General features: G+C 50.6%; 1 protein-coding gene across 1 annotated transcript in view; it reads right to left on the bottom strand.

Annotated features, from left to right (window-relative positions):
* The window catches only part of LOC119802504 (cell migration inducing hyaluronidase 1), a 67,521-nt gene that overhangs the window by 19,120 nt on the left and 26,434 nt on the right, over positions 1-21,967 (bottom strand). The window contains exons 16-24 of the mRNA XM_042054059.1: positions 17,099-17,274; positions 15,785-15,994; positions 8,385-8,590; positions 7,354-7,423; positions 5,752-5,880; positions 3,923-4,008; positions 2,998-3,129; positions 885-920; positions 648-803 (exon numbers count right to left, since the gene is read on the bottom strand). Of these exons, the coding sequence (XP_041909993.1) occupies positions 648-803; positions 885-920; positions 2,998-3,129; positions 3,923-4,008; positions 5,752-5,880; positions 7,354-7,423; positions 8,385-8,590; positions 15,785-15,994; positions 17,099-17,274 (1,201 nt within the window). The remainder of the gene's footprint in view (positions 1-647; positions 804-884; positions 921-2,997; positions 3,130-3,922; positions 4,009-5,751; positions 5,881-7,353; positions 7,424-8,384; positions 8,591-15,784; positions 15,995-17,098; positions 17,275-21,967) is intronic.

Below are 21,967 nucleotides of genomic sequence, written 5' to 3' on the forward strand. Positions count from 1 at the left end.
ACCAGGCATATGCCTCTGAGTATGCCTCTAGGGTATCTTTGGGGAGACCCACGTGCATGCACGTGGGTTGAAAGGTTCAGTTTGTGTGTTTCTGTCCTGATTGTAGCAGCAGAAACCATTATTTTCACAAGGAGACAACTAAACCAATTCTAAGGCCTAGGTGGAACAAGTCTTGCTTCTTGTATGCATGGCAGCCTTGAGAGGCGACCACCTAGCAATGGTCTGTGTTTTGGTGGAAGATTCCGATCTGTGTGAGACACGGATGCAGGTTTGATCACCTCTGCTCATCCTCCTATAAGTGGCCTGGCTGCCTCTCTGCCACACTCGGAAATGAATGAAAGACTTCATGTGAGTTGTTACAGAGACTCAGAACCCCTCTTCTGGACACCATGTTCCCCTGGACACCATGTTCCCCTGAACACTGGCCAGAACCATATCATGTATTTGACGGCTGTGTACTTGTTGGCATCTAGTCTACACTGGTTTTGGACTTCTCTCCTCATTCCAGATTTCATTCTCATTCATGTTCTTAGAGAGCCAAAAAATTCAGAGTCAACACATAGAAGCCTCTCACTAACTTCCTTCTTTCCATGGCTGTGACGCAAGCCACATACAGAAAAGGGCAGTTCCCACCATTGCAAACCTACTGGCCTATGGGGAGGGTCCTTCCGCTGTGGTCCAAGCCACCTGGGCCCCAGATCCTGTTGTCCATCATTTCTGTGCCCACGTTGCCACTCTCGCCAACAAACAAGCTGTTCTTTATCTCCTGCTTGGAGCCATCATCGTACGGGAAGGTTCCACCACTGCAGAGAGGAGACGGTGGGGGTGAGATGTCCAGATACGAGCTCCCAGGGAAGGCCCATCACAATGACAGTTACTCTTACCTGGCCAGGGTCAGGCCGATGCCATTATCAGCAAACCTGGGGACAAGAACAGACAGACAGTCAGCATACAATCTTACTCCACGGTCAATAAGAATGTAGAAGGAAGGACCCTTCTCTGTCGCTGGAGTCTCACTGTGGACCATCGAGGGAGGAGTTTCACTGAGGAAATCGTAACTTTCCACTCTACCCAGAAAATAGGTAGTGGGGTTTCTCTTCACAGATTTAGTGTTCCTTGAAGTGTCTGGCGGAGAGCTAGAAGACCCACACTGGCAGGGGTCTTCAGTGCTCAGCATTTGGGGGCATGAAACATTAACTTCAGGAGAGCTGGGCCTCACAGGCCTCCCTTGCTAGCCCACCTCTGGCCAAGCTACTGGGGACTCTGAGGTTGATCAGGAGAAATGGAGGGGGTGCTTTCTCACCCTCAGGACGAGCACTGACTGAAGGTAGACCGTGTGGGGACTACTCTCAGCCACAGTAATAAACTCAAATTGCTAGTTTCCAAGTTTCTCAAAAAACCAGGGAGGCTCTGTTTCTGAGAGGACCAAGAACAAACCCCACAATTACACCATGCTGATCACAGCTGCTCCCCAGAAACTCTGCACAATTTTAGGGTCAGCATGAGCAGGTTTCTGGAAGCAACTGGTCCTACTCCATGAAGGAGCTAGACCTTGGATCTGGGTTGCCTTCACTTCCTTTGTTCCCCTTCTCCCTTCCTGCCCAGGACTCCCCAAGGGGCTCATTTCCCCAGGGGCCATTTTCACCAACCACCTGCTGTTTCTTGACTCTCCAGGGGCTTCATGGCTCCTATAAGCCCAGAAGGCCCAATCCTGTTTGTTCTGTGACAGTCACACCGGTGTGATCCCGGTTTCTACAAGCTCTCCAGTTCACGCTCAGCTCCTTTTCAACATGCTGTTCTTCCCCTTCAGAGATCTAGCCATTCAAACTAATTGACCAAGGATCACCCAGGGTACCAGGCCCTCTAGCTCCTTCCTCCTCCCTGGTATCTCCTGGTGTTTTGCCGTAGTCCCTCCGTGCTCTGCTGTGACCCTAGCGACCTTGCAGACACTCATAGCTCCCTCATCCCCTCATCTGTTGGGGACTCTAAGACCGGACATCCATCCTATCTTGTCTTTGGAAGATTTGCGGGAATTTCCACTGCATGCTTTATGAGCATCTCTATCTCAGTGTGTCTAAAAACACAGCATCCACCGGTGCCTGTTCTCTGTGCTGAAGGCTGGGTTTATCTACACTCTCCGTTCTATGGTTTTTCCTCACGTGGATTGGAGTGTGGTATTCCATTTGGTGTTCCAGTCTCCCATCTTCAGGGGTACCCTCACATCCTAACCTGCATCTAGACATACTGCCCCCCTCAAACTCCTACAAACCACACTGGGTTAATTCTCAAAGTCCTGGAAGAGACCATTCTGTCAGCTCTGGACCATGTCAACTTTATCTATTTGTGGGACCTCAACCCCAGTGCCAGCCAGACTAGGCACTGGGCGTTTAGCTTCCTTAGAATGTCTGGTGAAGGACAAGAAGATGCACCCTCATTAGCAGGATGCGTCACAATTTTCTTTGCAGAAGGAGAACCGTGTTTGGCATTAGACTTCTGGGGACTTTACATGGTAAGGCAATGTTTGGGGCCCTTTTTGTTGGGCTCAGAGAATCAAGCATCAAGTCTCATTTGTACCACCCGTTAGCTATGCAATGTGAGACACTCAATAACTGAGCCTCAGTTTACCATCAATGGAGCTGGGATTGTGCATTATTTTTTAAGTTTGCATTCTTGAGAAGTATAGTGAGAGAGAAGTAAAACCAAAGTTTAGGCACATGTTGAGTGCCCAGCACCATGACTCCCTTTCCCTTCCTGTACTGACCAGCCATGGACCATGAAAGAGAGTCCACATGAATAACCCAGCATTCCGCACTGTGGGTCAATCTGTCATTCTGCTGTGGGTTTTCCTCCCCCTACCACTGTCTGCTGCCCTCCTACGTCCCTGTCTTTCAGGGGGAGCAGAGAACCGAACATCAGTGTGTTTAAAACCCCTTGTGCCTTGCTCGCTCCTCAGTCAAGACTCTCTTGTGACAGTGTCACCGTCCCTTCCAGACTCACCGGCAGTTGTCCAGCCACACGTCCCCACCCCGCAGCCAGGCTCCGTGATCTTGGTTCTTGTAGGCAGTGAAGTGGCGGATGATGGCCGGCTCCCGGGGCTTCAGGGGGTCTGCGTCCTGGTGAGGGCTGTACCTGGAGCATGGGGAACACACAGGCGCTACTCCTTCTGGCCTCTGTAAGATGGTTTCCCCTCACAGGGTCTCAGATACTTCTGACTCCACAGAAATTCACTGGCACGCAGGCTCTGGCATGGACACTCTGAGCTTCTCCCAGAGGCAGGAGATTCCATCTCTAGGGCCTAGCTCCTTATAGGAGCCGGACAAGAGGTTCTGCTTTTGCTAATGACCCTGAAGCTTTGACAACAACTCCTTTTGTCTTCTTTGAGACAGGGTCTCATTATGTCGCCTTGGATGACCTAGAGATCACTGTGCAGACCATGCTGACCTTGAACTCACAGAGATCTTTCTGCTCTCCCTCCTAGGTTCTGGATGGAATTAAATTTGTGCACCACCCCATCCAGGCTTGACAACAACATTTTCAAAGCAGCCTCTGGTCTTCAGCTAAGCTCTGGTTTAACTTATCAGCCCGGCCATCACATTGCCAATGATTAAGTGGCAGTAAAGGCTTCTTTTTTGATCATCTCTGCATCCCAACCCAGTCTGTTACAGCTCTGGCCATTCCTACTGTTCCATGGTCCTAGCTCTGCACTGCAATCTGGGTCTAGGGATTTTGGTCTCCTTTTGGCTACTGGAGCTTGGACTCTAACTCAGACTTAGTTTAGACTTCTAGCACAGTACTGCATCTGAACAACTGGCTCCCTGCCAGCTAGCCAGCACTCATTGGGCAAAGAAATGTATAACTGGAGCGGGAGAAGAGCAGGCAAGGAGAGAGGTCCCGAGGGACAAGTGGTCCCAAGGGTTAGTACCTGGCAGAAATGATGGAGAGGAAGGGCCGCTTGTCCTTAGCTGAGGCCTCAGTCGTCTTGACTCCATTGTCTATGATCATGCCAGCCTGTGGGAAGAGGGCACACTAGCTATCACGGTTGCCCGCAGCCATCTTTGCACGCCAGCCTAGGCACATGCCTTTGAGTGTGCTAGTAAACCCCAGCATGATTCTCAGAACATGCCTATGGGAACAGGGACTACCGTGAGGGATGAAGAAAGCCCACCCCCACTCTGCATCTCTCTGACCAGATCTGGAACAAGGTGACCTGTGGGGGGTGAAGACAAAAAAAAAACCTGGGGTCTAAGAGTGTTTAACCTGGGGTCATAGGACAATTCTACATACAGAATGCACACTGCTTTGGAGAGTTTCTATCCTAGACCCCCAAACAAGGGCTGCAAGTGTGTACTCAGAAGTGTGTCACAGACTTTCAAATGAAATGCTGAGCTTAGCTTTCTTTCCCCTGATGACAGTGACATCCTACAGCCTTTCCTGGTTCCTGTTTGACTTGAGGAGAAAGGCTCTTTTCTAAAGATTTTTTATTTTTTTTGGAGGCAGGGTCTCATGTAACCCAGGCTGGCATCAAAGTTGCTATGCAGCCAAGGAGGACTTTGAATGCCTGATTTTCCCCTGCTTCAGCCTCTAGAGAGCTGAGATTAAAGGTCTGCACCATCACATCCCGTTTATACGCAAACCCAGGGCTTCATTACCTCAGGCAAACACCCTACCAGCTGAGCTGCTTCCCAGCTCTGAGCCTGTTTGTTTGTTTGTTTGTTTTGTTGTTGTTGTTGTTTTAAAATTTGGTGCTAAAGGTGTCCACTTTCTAGCCACAAAGCTGCAGTTTTTTAGGTCACCATCCAATCCCTTCTTACTCCTGGGTCCCCTTGGCCTCTTAGGAAGGATTGTACCAGTTTTTTTTTCTCCCAGCTACTATTTGTTCCCCAGATGGCTTGAACTTAACAACAGTGAGGACAAGAGCTTTGGTTCTTGAGTCATTATCTGTCCTCATGCTTATACAGCGAGAACTTTAAACATGGAGACACCTCACTAGCTCTCTGAAATAATTTTTGTTTGACCCTGAATGTACCCTTTCCTCCCTAGAAGTACCAATTTCCTTGTCTGCACTGTTAAGAACTGGACCAGACACCATCCTGATGTCCTAGAAACCATCTTGGTCCACAGAGTGTTGTCATCTTTAATCTCAGCCTTGTCCCCAGACCTTCTTAATGTGTCCAACAGCTCCAGTCTTAAGATTATCCTTATGGGAAAGTTCTTGGCATGCTGAAGTCCCAGGCAACCTAATTCTCCCCCCTTTTACTCTAACACCTAGCTTGGAGCAGGGTACAAACTGGTACTCGGAAAAGAAGGACAATCAATGAAGGTGGTCAAAGTGTTTCCTATTTTCAACCCTGCACAGATGGAGTCACCCACTTCCCAGAAAGAAGGGAGAGAAAGTCTAGGATGCCAATGACATCTCAGAACCATGTCCAAAGTTCCCTCACTTCATGGCCAGACCTAATTTTATAGTCAACATCACTCATGCCCACAAATGCATCACATAACCAAACCCAGAGTCCAACCCAGCATCCTCTGGGAGGGGAGCATGGAGTGAAGGCATACCTTGCTCCTTTGGTTGGGCAGATGCTGTGAATGACGAGGCAGGCCCCCAAAGGAGACTTGTGGTGAGTGGTCAGTAACCTGCAGGCCTTGGAAGGCTGCTCTGGACCCATGGTAAGAATGTAGCTTTTCCAGGCAGGTAGGGGCAGGGGGATGAACAGGCTGGCCATAGTGACGCAGCATGGAGAGACTCACCCGGTAGTTAGAATGTGCTCGGTTGTTGTGGAATTTTCCCAGCGGAATGTGCTCGGAATAACCCGGGGAGTACATTCCCACAGAGGGGCCCGTTGGCACATGGTGAAAAATGAACCAAAATCCCGTTTCCTGTTGGGACAGGGCAGAGGAGAGAGCCATAGTAATTAGTGTCAGTGAACTCCTGATTGAGTGGCCCAGGCTCTGGGAAGGGATGCAGTACTATGTGCAGAAAAAGCCATCATTAGACATCATCAAACACACCTGTGTGGTCTGGTACTTGCCTGGACACCACACACTACCAAACACATCCCTATGGTCCAGTGCTTGCCTGGACACCACACACCACCAATCACATCCATGTGGTCCAGTGCTTGCCCAGATACCACACACTACCAAACACACCCCTGTGGTCCAGTGCTTGACTGGACCAAAGGAGAAGCTCAAGGTTACTCTAATTTGTGATTTGACTACTTGACAGCGCTCACTCTTCACACCAGCCCTGCCCTATCTGCCATTGTCCAAATTACTGGGTCCCTGTAAAGGTTAGACTCCCAATTGATAAGAGTTCTGAAAGCAAGGATTCTCAGTCTTCCTTGGAGATCTATCTGGAAGTTGAGGCCCAGGAAGAGCAACAGACAGGATCAGGGTCAAGGACCCAAGCAAAACTAGCTGCAGGGGAGAGCAGTGTCAGAGCAAGGCTACTGGGGCAGAACCCGGGCTTGTTGCCCAGCTGCCATCATCCAGCTCTTAGGGGCTCCGGGCACACTAGGTTTCCCTGGGGCAGCTTCCTCCCTAGGCCAGGGCATAGCCTTGGTGTCAGAATCACGTGGTGTTAGCTTACCACCATCAGAAGGAAAAATAACTCAGAGAGTTACTGTGCATAAGTTGCTTAGCACTCTGGGATGGTTTGGATATGAGTGCCCCCAAGGGCCTCATGTGTTTGAATACTTGGTCTCCAGTTAGTGGCTCTAGCTTTTTCTAGTGTGACCTTTAGAAGGGGGAGATGAACTGGAGGAAGTGGGGTTATTGGGAGTGGGACTTGAGGATTATAGCCTGGCTCCACTTCCTGTCTTGTCTTTTTTTCCTAAATTTTTTTTTAAGTTTTAATGTTTTATGTGCATGCATGTTTTGTTTGCATGTATGTTTGTGTACCACATGTGTGCCTGGTGCCCACAGAGGTCAGAAGAAAGCATAGGATTCCCCCGAAACTGGAGTTATGGATGGTTGTGAGCCACCATATGGGTGCTGAGAATCAAACCAGATTCTCTGCAAAAATAAGTACTCTTAACCACAGGACCATCTCTCCAGCCCCTCTGCTTCACTGTCCACCCAGATGTGAACGGGCTCCCACTGAGGCAGACCCAAGTAACACCTGCCATCACACCTTCCCCACGACTACGGACTGTAGTCCTTAAGCCTCAAGACAAGTAAACTACTCATTAGCTAGGTCACCGGGGTTATGAAGTGACAGACAGGACTGTCATTTAACACCAAGTCACAAGACTACCCCTCTCCAGACACACGGAGGCGTGGTCTTCGGCTCTGAACACACACATTTGCAGGGCAGCCCCCACCAGCTCCACCTGGCTTATTTCTGCTTACCTCGGACCCTGCAGCTGCGCAGTTAATCAGGTTGTTGTTGGGATTTGCCATCCAGAAGGTGGACACAGCACTGCAGGGAGAGGACGGAGGTTGAAGAATGTCAGATAAGGGGCTACTGGCACCGTTTCTGCTGCATAGTAGGAGGGCATGTGAGACACCAATATTAGTGGAAAAGAGTCTCTTGTCTGAGATTTGGGAAATCGTCAATGTGTCCATTTGAGGTTTCATTTTCTCACCTCAAGGCCGGGCACTTAAGCTTGTGCATTGTTCAGGACTGCAAAGGCTAGATGCAGTCCGTGCTTCTACAGAAGCGGGAACGTGGGTCTAAGAAAGTAAGCCTTTCTAAGGAAGGCATCTGTGCAGGAAGCCATGCGGCTCTCTGCATCTGCCTCTCTCTGTCTGTCTCTCCTCCGTGTCTCTGTCTCTTCTCTGTGTCTCTGTCTTTCTGTCTCAGTGTCTGCATGTCTGCCTATGCTTCTTTCTGTCTTTGCATCTCTGTGTTTCTCAGTCTGTTTTTGTTTTTTTCTTCTACATCTGTCTACTGTCTCTGTGTCTGTTTTTCTGTCTGCCTGCTTCTGTCTGTGTGTCTCTGTTTTCCTGTCTGTCTGCTTCTGTCTCTTTGTCGTCTGTCTGAATTTTTCTATCTGTGTGTGTCTTTGTAACACTGTTTGGGTCTCTCTCTGGCTAGAAAGAGATTCTTGTGGTCAGGCTGATGGGTACGTATTGGGAGCTGGTGTGGCAGATACTTCCTGTCCACAAGGATGGCATGTGGCATACAACCACAGGTAAGCCAGAGTTCTCCAGACAAAACAGCGCTAGTGAGACTCAGGGAGGAAACAGGGAGAAGGGAAGAGGGAGAAGCTACCATGGGGATCTCACTCTGAGAAACAGGCAGAGGTAAACAGGAAGCTTTTAACGGTCCTTCTAGAGGTCCTGAGGGAGGACGATGGACGTTCAACACTCATCCCTTCCACCCTTCCTCCCTCAAACCCAAGTGTAAGGGTACCTTACACTACTATGCACACACTTACTTGCAGTCCTGCCTGGGCTTAGGAATGTACCCTGGGTACGAGTCCTCCGTGATCACTTTGCACATCCTGCTGTCCCGATCTGATGGGAGGAGGGTCCCCGACTTAACAAGGAGGCCGAGGCAGTGGTCAAAAGTGTTGCGTTCCTCTGGCCCATCTTCAGTGAAGAAGCAGTGGCCCAAGGAATTATAGCCCACCACATCCTTGATCTGCAGAGTCAAGACAGGAGTTTCACTCAGCACCCACCTGTGCGTGTGCCCAAATAGTCATCCACCGAGTGTGAAACGATGCTGAATTACACCGGACCTAAGTAGACTGGGGGTGGGGGTGGGGGTGGAAGCAACCTTGACCCCCAGGTAAAGGCCTGAGGGTGGACAAGGAAGCAAATGATAACTCTCTGGAGGGATGTGCTGGGGACGAGGCTCCAGGGGATAGGGAAAGGGATGAGAGCTCAGAAGTGTGTAGGTGGTTCCAGGGGAGACCTGGACCCTCATTCTAGAGACGATTCTGTTGAGCTTGCCAGGACGTCCCAAAGGGGGTCTCCAGGGCCTGAGTAGGGGGCGGGGCAGCTCCCCAAGGTGGCAGCACCACAGCAAGTCTGAGGGATGGTTCATCAATGTCTGCACTAACACGCTGCCATAATCCCCGGAACCCAAGCCAGTTTGTTGGTCCACGATGCCTACCAGGATGCCTTCGCACCCCAGGCTGAAAACCAGAGAGGGCTGGGAGAGCCAGCTGCTGGGCTACCTTCCCAGAACTACAGAGTGTGCAGAAAATTGGAAAAAGCGTCTTGAAGAGACATGGTGAGAGCAGAGCATGGTCTCAGAAACAACACCAGGAGGCTCTCACACCAGCCTGCCTACCTTGTCAACCACAAAGCTCTGGACTTGACCTCCACCATCTCCAAGACCTCGGAATCCTTAGAGAGCCCTATCCCGAGTCCCAGTTCCCTGTTCACGCCAGACTCTGACGACAGTGTCTCTCCCACACAGACTCCTGCCCGAGCGGAGATGATCTCGGCTCACGGGGTACAGTGGGTGAGGGTGGGAGCATTCTCGTCTTTACTGTGTTCTTCCATCCCTGACCGTCCAGTGATTTCACCCAGTGAGATCTTCCTCGCTTCCCTGTGACCTCGGATCAACCCACACCTCTTAAGGAGCCGCCACTGTGCCAGAAGCTGGAAAATCTGCACAGCATCCAAATGCCCTTGGCGCTGACTGAAATACCGAGGCCATGCCCTCAGCCCTGGTGCCACTACAAGGGACCGTCTTTCTCACTGTAGGGCGCTCAGTAATCCTGGTCTATCCCTGCAACCCTACTCCATCCCATCCCCCAACCCCATCCCTCCCAAGCTGTTCCCAGACTTTCATTATTCTGTAGTTCACTGAGTAGGAGGGGATGACTAAACTGTCTCCGATGGAAAAGCGTTGGTCCAAGTTGACCAATCCCAGTGCCTCCAGGCTCTCCCATGGCAGGTGCCTGCTCTCTAACTGCAGGGCAGTCAAAGCTATTAGAACCATCCCCACAGCAATCCCCTCCACGGCTGAATGCCGGCTGGTCTCTTAGTCTCACACAGCAAATTTCTGTGGGCAAAGCCATGGCAGGGATGTGGGTGTTTTCAGGCCTGTGTGTTCACAAGGAAGACCACACTGCCTGCCCACACCAAGCTCTCGGCCTTCCAAGCAAGCCTCCTTCCTTTAATCTTTGACAACAGATGAGGGTGTGACCTTGAAGCCCATTCACTCCTTCAATGGGCATTTCAGCCAATGCCAAGGTCATCCAGTGGGATGCTTCCTTCTCTTCTGGTGAGAAATGAAAGCATGTTATAAATAGCCCTGGAAGACAAGCCTGGGAGGGGATTCGGCTGCTCTTGCTGGTGGAGACCTCTATGATCAAATTCAGGGCCTGGCTTTGCAGAGGAGGCAACCGTGCCCAGGGAAGGGAGGTGGGTATCCCAGGGTGTTTGGTACCCTCAGAGTCTCCTGTCTTCTGCTCACGGATCTTTCTAATTTGTCCCGACCCATTTGCCCTGCATTTTAGATCACATGGTCAGGAGCCCTTCTCTGAAAGTGAGTGAACGAGCAAGCACTCAGGGAAGAACTGGCCTCTAAGGCCTGCAAGAGGAGATGCGAACAGGAAGGGCTTCCCCCGGAAACAGCTACTGGTGTCAGATGTCCAGCGTCTTACAGTCTTACACACGCTATCGTGTTCCAACCTTAGCTCAATGGATGCCACTTGACTTGGATGCCCCAAGTCCCTCTCTTTGCAAGGGACTGAACTCAGACTAGATCTCCATCTTGTTTGAAACAGAGACCAATCCGCTGTCTTGAGGGAGCAATGACTCTTGCAGAGCCAGGAGGAAAGGAGGACAAAGAAGAAGGAAGGTCTGGAGCAGGAGAGGAAGAGTAATTCATACCTCTCTTAGCCACGGACTGGTTCTGTTACTCATCCTGAGTATCCTTTGAGTGATAGAGAGATACTAAAAACATTCTCAGATTGTTTCTCCTCAGGATACTTCATGAAGTTGATTATTAGTTATAATAAATGGATGGATAGATGGGTAGATAGACAGATAGATGATGAATGGATAAATGATATATATATAGAGAGAGATAGATATAAATAGATGATGAATGGATAGATGATAGATAGATAGATAGATAGATAGATAGATAGATAGATAGATATAGATGATGGATGGATAGATAGATAGATGATAGATAATAGAGAAATAGATACAGATGCTAGTTAAGTAGATATATGGTTGCAGGAATAGATGGATAGGAAAATAGAGATAGGTGGGCAGCCAGGTAAATGACAGATCCATACAGATAGACTTATCAGCTAAATAAATATTCTCTTTCTTTCTCTCTCTGGAGCTGTCCTTCCTTATACGCTGAGCAGAAATAATATGTAATCCTCTAGCCATTCTCTTTGAGAAGACCAAAACTATATCTCCCCTTCATTTTTCTGAGCATCTTCTTGCCTGCCGAGAGCAACTCATGATTCCTGGAAGCTGTTTTAGGTCTTCCACTGTGGTTAGTAGGGGTCTGGGCAGGAGATTGTAAAGGAGAAAATTCATATGAAAGACCCAGAAACAGCTGTCAGGTATTGTTTCAACTAACGTGACCCTCGATTTAGTTGTCACTGAGTCAGGGCATTTGGGGGGCGTGGCTAGCACTAGAGACCAGCAGCGGGCAGCTCTAGGTCCTAAGACTGTTCTGTGTATGTCAAGATATTACATGGTCCCCGCTGTCTGAACCGGCTTCCGTCAGAACCTGTGTGTTCTGCAAAGAACACAATGCTTCAATTAAACAGACACAAGCAGAAATCAGTGATCAGGTTGACTCTCTGGATATGCAGGATTCCACTATAGCTTCAGTCAAGCTCAGACCAGAAATATTTCGTTAAAAAATTGTCTGTGAGAAACAGACACTGACTCTTTCCCCTTGGCTTCGTTCCCCAAACGATATGGGGTGCCAACTGTTTACTAGGCCTTTGCAGGGCAGCATAAGCCACCTAGAGGTGACTTAAAGCAGGAGCATGTGCACAGGTTCTATGCAAATACCAGGCCATTTGATACTGGGACTTGAAATGAGGGATTTTGGCTCCCTCAGGGGACTCCTGGTACCAAAGAGGATGTTACTTATTCCTGAAATTTAGGGTGGGTATGATATCATAAATATGTATCTATGTATATATAGATACATATATGTTTATGTCTACACACACACACACACATCAGCGAGAAGCCTCACATGGAATTCAGCCATTTAAAAAAAAATTCATTTCCAAGCCTTCTGCTGCTATTTAAAAATTTAAAAATAAAATTCCTGAGAAGAAGCTGGCCTTGGAGCACAGGCAAGGGTCATTTGTTCTGCAGATCTTAATGAGTTTTTGAATATGCAAATAGAAATTGGGAGAGGAAACAGAAGAAAACATTACCTAAAAAGGGAAGGAATGCGTCCGAGACTGTGCAGGGGAGGTGGGAAGGGGTGAGGGGCGAGGATAAGGGGGGGGGGAGGCAGAGCTCCCTCCTAAGGTCAGGTGCTGCCTGAGGAAAAGCATGTGACCTGAGGGACCAGCTGTTTCGCCCACACTGTCCTTTTCTGCTCTGCTCTGGAATATTCTCTACCCTCCTTTTCTGTACCTCAGTCTCCTAGTGGAGTCCTGGACCAAGGTAGCATTGTGGGAAAGGATAGATAAGAATCTGGGTCCTACATCTGGGCTCAAGTGGAAAGGAGAGATGAGAGCAGCTATGCAACCTGACAACACCCAGGCGGTGGTGGCGCACGCCTTTAATCCCAGCACTCGGGAGGCAGAGGCAGGCGGATCTCGGTGAGTTTGAGGCCAGCCTGGTCTACAAGAGCTAGTTCCAGGACAGGCTCCAAAGCTACAGAGAAACCCTGTCTTAAAAAACAAAAAAAAGAAGGAGGAGGAGAAGGAGGAGAAGGAAAAGAGAGAGAGAGAGAGCGAGAGAGAGAGAGAGAGAGAGAGAGAGAGAGAGAGAGAGAGAGAGAGGGAGGAGGAGGGGGGGGGGGGGAGAGAGGGAGAGGGAGAGGACACATTCAAAGACATCAGAAAAAGGGTGAGCCAGGGAAAACAGAAGCCTCTCCCATAATTCCCAGGGCTGTGCAGCTGCAGAGAAGATGCTGGGTTTCCCATCCTGGGCCCCAGATATCTTTAGTAGAATGTCAAGAGAAGGGTGTGGACCCAAAGATGGAGAGCCTCGGCACTTCCTGGACCTGTTATCCCACAGAGCCATGTGTGGCCCAGCCTGCACAGAGGCAGTGGCAACTTGCTGTTGGTTTCATCCCCCTGTCACTTACTAAACTGTGAGCCAGTACCCAGGTGGGGAAGGATGTGCTTTCTTCTGCTCAACCCCCCTGTCTTAAAGGAAGGAGGTAGAAGTGAATAGATCTCACACTGGAGTCTGGTACCTTCTGCTACAGGCCAGGAATATACCAATTGCCTTCCTCAGTAATAGAAAGGCAATGTTCAAGGTCCTGCCTTAGAGCTTGACATACACATGAAGCACACAATAAACTGAGCCCATATCCCTGTGACCCCTGCAGAGAGTGTAGGTAGAGCCTCTCACTGGGGAAATTCTTCCACCCTACACCTGTTAACATCCTGGGGATAGCATGTCCCGAGCCTCCTTCTGAAGGCAGGCTTCCTCTGTGCACCCTCTAGCACCATGGTGGGCCATGCTATATTGAGGACGCCCTCAACCTAAGAGAGCAATCAGTCTGGTGAGTTTTTCCTGGAGACCCTTCATATGTGAGCATGCACCTGGGACTTTTCAAAGTGGCAGAGAGGGAGCACATTCATGTAGTTTTTGCCAAGAACATCTAACTACACAGGCCCTACTTTTTGGTGCAGTATACTTCATATGCTGGCTGCTATCTCCCGGAAGCAGAGATGTTTTCACAGAACACATAGAGATGCAGAGGCAGATGGTGCTACTACCATTTCGTGTCCCCCTCGAAGCACGTCACTTGTTTTATCTGGTTCCACCCTCACAACAGCCCTTTGAAGCTGACTCTATCAGCATTTTCACTATGAACTGGAGGAAACTGAGGCCCAGGGAGTTTCCATTGCTTCCTGAGACTCTATGCTCTTGACTTTTGATCGGAGCCAAGAGATGTACGGGCTGAGAGAAGAGCAGTGGTTTGCTAAACGAAGCGACATTTTAGAGCCACACTGCTGAAAGCTGTCTCCAAAACGCAGAAAAGCAGAAGCCGAAGGGCTTGTGTTTGTGTCAGAAGAGGGAACTGGTTTAGATGTTGAACTAGAAGGGGCTAGAAGAGTGGCTCAGTGATTAGGAGCACTTGTTGGTTTTGCAGAAGACTCAGCTTCATTTCCTAGTACCAGGTTCCAGGGATCTCATGCCTTCTTCAGATGTTTGTGGGTACCAGGCAAGCACATGGTATACATAAGTACTTACATACATGCCTGCGTTCCATATAAAGATTGATACACATAAAATAAAGCGATCTCTTTTTTTTTTTTACAAAAAAGATAAAAGAATAAATGAGAGGAAGGGGGGCTTCTGTAGCAGGCTGAGGATGAAGGAAGCTGATCCCAAGGATGGGGGTACACAGGCAGAGGGGAAGAACTATGAGCTAGCTAGCCTCCTGGGATACTTCAGGACCTGCTGGGGTGGGGCAAGTTGCTGAGACACCTCTCGGCTCCATACAGCTCGGCTCCACACATTTTGGGGCACTTCATACAGCTGGTATCTGCTTGTCTGGGATCCACCCACATCTGGCCAGGGATGATACTAGAGGACCCATCCCCTGCCCCCCAGCCCAGGGCCTCTGCAGTCTAAACCACAACAGCATCTTTGACTCTATATGGCCTCTTCTGGCTCTGTCAAAGGAACCCTCTCCCTGAAACATAGTCACCTCTGGTAAACCCTGCAATCCAGGCAGCAAAGGAACACACGCCAGCGTGAAAGGCCAGCTCCCAGAGCAGCTGCATTCAGGATGGCGTACAAATGCGCATTCCAAGAGCGTGCAAAGCCAATCTGCGAAACTTCAGGCCTGCCTGGGATATGGCCCCGCTGCTGTCTGCTTGGCTCAGAGAACCAGAGACCCGGACGCTGTCTAGATGGCAAACAGTGCAATTTGGTTCCGTCTTGGAAAGGCTGCAGTGAGGCTGAGCCTCCAGATCTGGCAAGCACAGCTCAGCTCAGAACTGCGTGCTGGGAGATCGCTGAAGGGCCACTAGATATTTGTAGCTGGCACCCCAGCCATGTGGTAGCTGGATAACAAGGCAGCCCAGAGATGCTCCTTTCTAAATTGGCAGCTGACATTCCTGGGAACTGGGCAGGAGGAAGTCTTAGCTTACAGTGTTGCACGGCTCTGCTGGTTGGGCAAAGCTGTCCAGGGTTCTGCTCTAAGGCTCTGACTCTACTGTGGGTACCATTGACTCATTGTCCCAGGCTAGAGCTGGGGGATGGAGGGGTGCCCTAACTCACTGTTTTCCTTTTCCTACCATAAGTCTCTTGATTTCCCCATCTAAATTAACACAGATTCTTGGGGGTGGCCCCCTGCCAGCTCTAGAAGCCCGTAACTCACTGAGGGGCTGGCTCCCCATGCTGTCCTGGCTAGTGTCCCGCATGCCTGCTCAGTTCCCCAAAGCCAGCCGGTTCTTTGGCCATACCTGGACTCCCTGCTCTGTAGATGGGTTGCTAGGATAATACAGCCAGGAATGTTTCACACACATCCTCTACCCAAGCAAACTGAAAGGTAGCCCTGTTTTGCAGGGCTACCAGGAGGAAACCAGAGACCTGGCTGACTCCGTAGTCTGTCCAAGTTCACACCAGAAGCTGGCGAGAAGGCACAGCCCAAGATCTCCCTTCCCCGAATAGCCTAAGTCCCTAGATAGGCTGTCCTTACCAACAGGCCATTGGAGCCGTGGACAGTGACGCAGCGGGAGAACGTGTGGTGGATGGAGAGGTCCCTGATGTACGTAGGTGGGTCATAGCCTCCCCGCTCATCCAGGTCGCCAGCCAGGTGGAAGTGAATTGGGTACTGGCCCACCAGCTGCTGCCCCATGTACTTTAGCTCCACGCCCTCCAAGTGGGCGGCTTTAAACCCCAGGGCAAACTGCAACAGGAGAGTGAAAGTTAGAAGAGCCCCAAGGCCGCCCCTGACCACCCCCCCCCCCCGCAAGCTGATACCTGCATCCTCAGAGGACAGAGGTATCACCTTTCCAGTGCTTTGTCACGGAGTACAGATCAAAGAGGCTCTGTGCACATGGATGAGGATACCTGGCCCTCTTACACTAAGGAAGTCCAGCAAGGTTTTATAAGATGCTGCAGGATAATGACTCTGGATTGGAAGTGCCCAGGACAATAGCTAGACTTGCTTTGATCTTCCTTTACCATCTCCACAGCCACCAATGAGGAAGGGATAATCCTAAAATGCTTGGGGGGTGGGGGTGACAGAAAACCTGCTGCAGGAGCGCTGGGGACTGGAAGACTTCAGGGTACCATTGTTTACTGTGTGAAGCCTTCTTCCAGGAAGGAAGGGGGTGCTGACTCTGGAGATACCCTGAGTCTCTGCTCTGGGGGCGTGCCTATGAGTGGCGGGTGGTCACAGCACAGGGCTGCTCCCGGATGTGCTCAGGGAAACTGCTCGGCCAGGCAATGTGTGCATACCAGGAGCTCCACAGAAAGCACAGTCTGGAACGATGTGAGTCAGAAGCAGGCTCGGCCAACTTCTACCAGCAGAGCTGGGGTTTGATATGCAGACCATTTCCCTAGATTCGGGTACCAACTGGGACACTAGTCCAGCAGCCAATGCCTGGAGAGCTGTGTTGAGAATGAGTCTGAGAGGAGTTTGGGCTCCATGGGAGACAGGGTCGTGGGGACTCAAGACCATTCTCAAGCATGGGAGGCGCGGCAGTAGATTGTGTGACGGAGAACTACTGTCTCCTCTAGGTCTCACTGTGGTCTTGGGTATGTGGTGACAATAGCTAGAAAGTACCCATGGACTAGGGACTGGAGACTCTAGAACCCCTAAAAACATAGGTCTGAACCACAAGACTCTCCCCACTTCAAAGGCCAGCAGAGTGCTCACTGTGAACTTTGTTTCCTTTGGTCAACCTCTTTGTTGACATTATTAAAAAGAATTGCCCGCCAGGTGGTGGTGGTGCACACCTTTAATCCCTCCTGTAGGGCTAAGAGCCTCAGCCATGCAGATTCCTACCTTGATGTGACCCCCGAAGGTATCGAAGTCAAAGAAGTCACAGATGTGGCTGCTGTAGGGGTAACATTGGTCCTCCATCTCTCCCATCACCACGATGTTCCGAGTCAGGAGTCCGACCTCAGCCCGCATGTCCACACCGTCAATCTCCTCCCCAATGTGTAGGTACTGTGGCTTCCCTAGGGCACAAGAGGGTGAGGGAGCAGATTGGCAAGTGTAGCGTGCCCACTGTCTTCCTATCCTGTACTCCCACAGCCGTAACTCGCTCTTCACCAGGCCCTCAGGCTGGGCCCCACAGTCCTTGTTCCCATGACACAGAACAATGCTCACGTTCGTATGGTTACATGCCTAGGAGTGGAGCTGTCATTCATAGCTACCCACGCTTAGGTCTTAAGACCATCACAGATGTGGCTGCTTGTCTGGTAATATTCATTCCTCTTCTGATTTTCGGAGCTAGACTCTCCTGTGATCCATCTGACCCCGGGGCTTCCCAGTGGCACTGGGCTTCCCCCCACCTCCCTTTATCTAGGTAGAAGTGTCAGGGGTAGCCTTAAGTAGCCTCTCATGCTTTCGGTATGGTGGGCCAGCCTCACCCCTCAATCAGAGGATAGCCACGGCCTAGAGATGGCGGGATGGCAGAGCAGAGGAGGGAGGGAGAGAGAGAGAGAGAGAGAGAGAGACAGAGAGAGACAGAGAGAGACAGAGAGACAGAGACAGAGATACAGAGAGAGAGTGCTAGTCTCCTCAGAGCTTCCACTGTAGCTGCCTTCCAGCTATAATTTCTTCGGACAAAACAAACCTTCTCCCTTGCAGACCCCCACTTCAGAGCAGGGCAAACCCATGTGCTACTCTCAGCAGCCTTGTGGAAAATACATTCACAGCTTGGTACTTGAGGAAGAGCAGGCTGGTGTTCCTGCGCCCAGAGCCATGGGCTTGTACACATGCCGCTGTGGCACCACAGGGAGCAATGGGGAGGAACTTGCATCCTGCTCTGTGCTGACTTCATCCCACAGAGGAAATGCTCTCCAGGCCCATGGGTCCTAGCCCTGTCCTGTGGCACATTCAGAAGGCATTGCCTCCAGCTGGCAGTCCTTTCCAGGCCGGCCACCCCATCCCTCATCTGTGTTGTGGATGCTCTCAACCCTGGAGCTTTCCCAGACCCTGCTAACCTTGAGAAAAATCTAACAAACCAAACACCCTCCCGCACTCCCTCCAGAACCCTGTCCTATGTGGTCTGAATCCTTGACCCTGTGTTCTGTCCATTTTTTCTCTTCCTCCCACTACCTCACCCCCTTTCCAGCCAAATTCCCTTAGTCTCACCCCTCCCATCTTCTCTTCCTCCATCTGTGCAGAAAGCACGGCTTAAGACAGGCTCATTACTAAGATGGCTGACAGGGCTTGTGGCTATTTCTGTTTCCCTTGAGGATGCAATTACAAAGAGCATGCCTCTCCCGCGTGGACTTCCAGCCCAAACCACACCACCTACGCTACTCGGTTCTCACTCTGACCTTGACTTGATCGAGGAGGCCCTTGCCATGGCCTTGAGATACCACGAGTGCCCGTGTGTGCAGGCCACGGTTAAAATTAGCAATACCCACCACAGTGGCCTTCCTCCGCTTTCTCACCCACAGGAAGAGTTGACCCCTGCCCTCCCCTTCACTGGCACACATCCTGGGAGCTGGCAGAATTGTTAAGGAAGCAATGCAAAATGGTTTTAGAATTCTGCAGACTCAGTGAGACAGTGGTTTCTTTGAAGCAAGATGACATTGCTCCACGCTGAAGCTGAGAGAACGGCGTGTGTTTTCCGTCGCATCTGTGACAAATTACCACAGCTTTATTTTTTATGGTCCTGGAGGTTAGATGTCCGAAGTTAATTTCCTGGGGCAAGTCAAGGTGTTGGCAGGGCTGCTTGCTTGAGAAGGTGCCCCATCAAAACTGTTCCTGGGCTTTTTCAGATTCCAGCGGCCACCTGTACTACTACTGGGTTTGTGACCCCATCTCCCACCTTCCATGGCTCCATCTGCTTCAGTCTTACCACGGCTTTCTCCTCCCTAATCGTCCTCAATCCCTCTTATCTGATAACCTTTGTAATTATATTGGACCCGCCCACATAACCCAGGACACTCTTCCATTTCCAGAACTGCAGTCAGAATTCGAAGTCCTTTTTGCCATGGGAGACAATATTCATAGGAACGAAGAATAGCTTAACCAACATAGATTCAGCCTTCCACAGAGTCCTTAAGAGTCCCAGGCATAGCGACAGTCAGTTTTCTGGTACTCTAACTAATACCCGGGATGAATCAGTTTAGAAGAAGAAAGGTTTGTCTCAGTGCACGGTTTCATAGGTTTCAAGTCAGGGCCTGCTGGCTATGTCGTTTGGGCCCGTGATGGCACAGGATCTCATGGTGGTTGCATATGCCAGAGGAAGTCCATATACTTTGCAGCCAGCAATAAAACAGAAAAAGGAGGAGACCAGGATCCCGAAGTCTTCTTCTAGAACATATCCCTAGCGAACTTAAGCCTTCCATTAGACCTCACCACCTTCCAACGGCTCCATGCGGAGTCTGACAGCGCTAGAGGAGATAATCGGAAGCAAATTAACTGCAGACCGCTGGTCTTCTTCCTCCCTGGACCCACTATGGTTTTTGGTTTGGGTCACGGTCATGTGTCTCTACTGCTTAAGGTCTTCCAGACATGTATGTAGAAGCCTCTGCTTCTATCCCTGGTTCATCTCCCTGCCTGTTGGGTCTGTGGCCTTCACAAGCGAGCTGGTCACAGGGCAGGGGGCAAGGACTGTCTCTGAAAGTGGCGCGCATGGCTTCTGAGGGACATGCGCTTCAGAAAGCCAGACAGAGGAAACACAGAGCCTGCCTGGTGGCTGAAAAGAAAAGAGCCGGGGGGGACACAGCTGTCATGGGGTACAATAGGGAGGCTGTTTCTCTTCACCATTGAGCAGTGGTTCTTGGGGCTGAGGGAGAGCTGTGAGCCGGGGCTTTCTCCAGCGCGGCCACTTCTGTGTAACACCTTCCTCCTGTGACTTGAGGGTGATCTCCACAGAGGGTGAGTGGTCCCTCTTCCTAGAACCTATTTATTTCCCACACACCCTTGACCCTGACTTCGAGGGCTGTGCAGGTCACTGTACCTCTGTGTCCTTTTATGATGCACACTCCTGTGACATCTCTTCAAGAAGGACTGAACAGCCCCCGTCCCACTCCTGTCTTTCTATTCCAACTCCTGCTGTCCTAGGTCACAGGGCCGTTAAGCCCCGCCCAGAGCGTCTTATTGGTCCACTCTAGCTGGGCTGGAGTTTCCCAGAGGGAAGAGGTCTGTCCGAGTGATCTCGGTCCTTCCTTCTGTCCCATCATGTGTCAGACATGCATGGTAGTCTGCAGACTTTGCAGCGTCCCCGCATGCGTCTTGCCGGGGGCCCACTTACATGTCGGCTTCTGTCTGGATACATCTTCCGTCTATCTTTTCCCTATCAGCAGAGAACCTCTGCTCTTCTGCTCTCCCAAGCTACCCCCGCTCAACATGCAGAGAACTGGACCCTCTTACAAAGATGGGTATCTGTCCCCAAGAGCATCTGTGATCCCGGTCTTCTAAGTCCCAGGCTCCCAGATTCAGAACAAATCTTCCTTCGTGGACACCCCCCCCCCCCAAAGGACGGAGTTACTGACAATGCCCAGGGAAACTGGCAAAGGATTTTTCAACCAAGCAAGACAGTTTGGGGTTGCGTGAGGGGTATGGTGGAAGAACTGACCTCCACTACCGATAAAAAGGGTCAAGGGAAGTGATGGGCATTCCACTGGGTCCTGAGGGGTACAGCTACTTCCCAGGAGATACAATGAGCTACTGTCTCAGTCACAGTAGCCCCGCTCCTTCTACTAGTCCAAGGTGGAGGGGGGGGCAGACACCCTGGTCCCTGGTTCATCGCTTTCATCCCCACACATCTTTTTTTTTTTTTTTTTTTTTTTTTTTTTTTTTTTTTGGTTTTTCGAGACAGGGTTTCTCTGTGGCTTTGGAGCCTGTCCTGGAGCTAGCTCTTGTAGACCAGGCTGGTCTCGAACTCACAGAGATCCGCCTGCCTCTGCCTCCCGAGTGCTGGGATTAAAGGCGTGCGCCACCACCGCCCGGCCCCACACATCTTCTTTTGTTGCCACGATGCTGGCTGGTCTTGCCTCCTGAGGCCCTTTGCCGTCTGAGCCTCAGAGTTTTCACCCGCCTGGTTGCCTTTATCCATGACTGTCATTCTCCACATGACCCTGAGCCAGGCTGTGTGACTCCCGTTTACAGAGGCACCTGGAGCCTATGGTTTAAGTTCCCTGAACCTTGGGCCCTTCATCTATGAAGCAGATTTAAAAAAAAAAATAGCTCGCATCCCAAAAGGTAGCTAGATCATTAAGTTAGTTAATCCACAGAACGTGTTTAAACAGCCCTGGGCACATGGTTGGAGGCCAGGGTGACAGAAATGACACTTGCAGCTGTCCAGGGCTGTCTCCAGAGCTCCACCAGTGACAGGAACTGATGAACAGCTGGTTTCAGGGTTTTCTTTGTTCAGTGGGGGTAAGGGGGCTTGAAGAACTTCAGGTGGATAGAAGGCTTATATTTATCAGACTCTCACGGGCTAAGGAAGTGCAGGTCCTGCTGAGAACTGCCGGATTTCACAGTCACAGCCAACTCCCCTAGGGCAAGGCTCCTTATCAGAACCTTTAACAACATTGCTGCTGTCCACAGCAAGGCTACTTATCTCTCTCCTTGTTCCTTTAGCAGGCCACTCCCAGCCACAACCAACCCTGTGGAAGCGATGTTCTTTTCGTCCCTTCCTGATGAGGGGCTCTCCCACCCCTCTCTACCTCTTTCCATCCCTTCCTG

The sequence above is a fragment of the Arvicola amphibius genome, chromosome 12 (genome assembly GCF_903992535.2).
Source record: "Arvicola amphibius chromosome 12, mArvAmp1.2, whole genome shotgun sequence".
NCBI classification, from domain to species: domain Eukaryota; kingdom Metazoa; phylum Chordata; class Mammalia; order Rodentia; family Cricetidae; genus Arvicola; species Arvicola amphibius.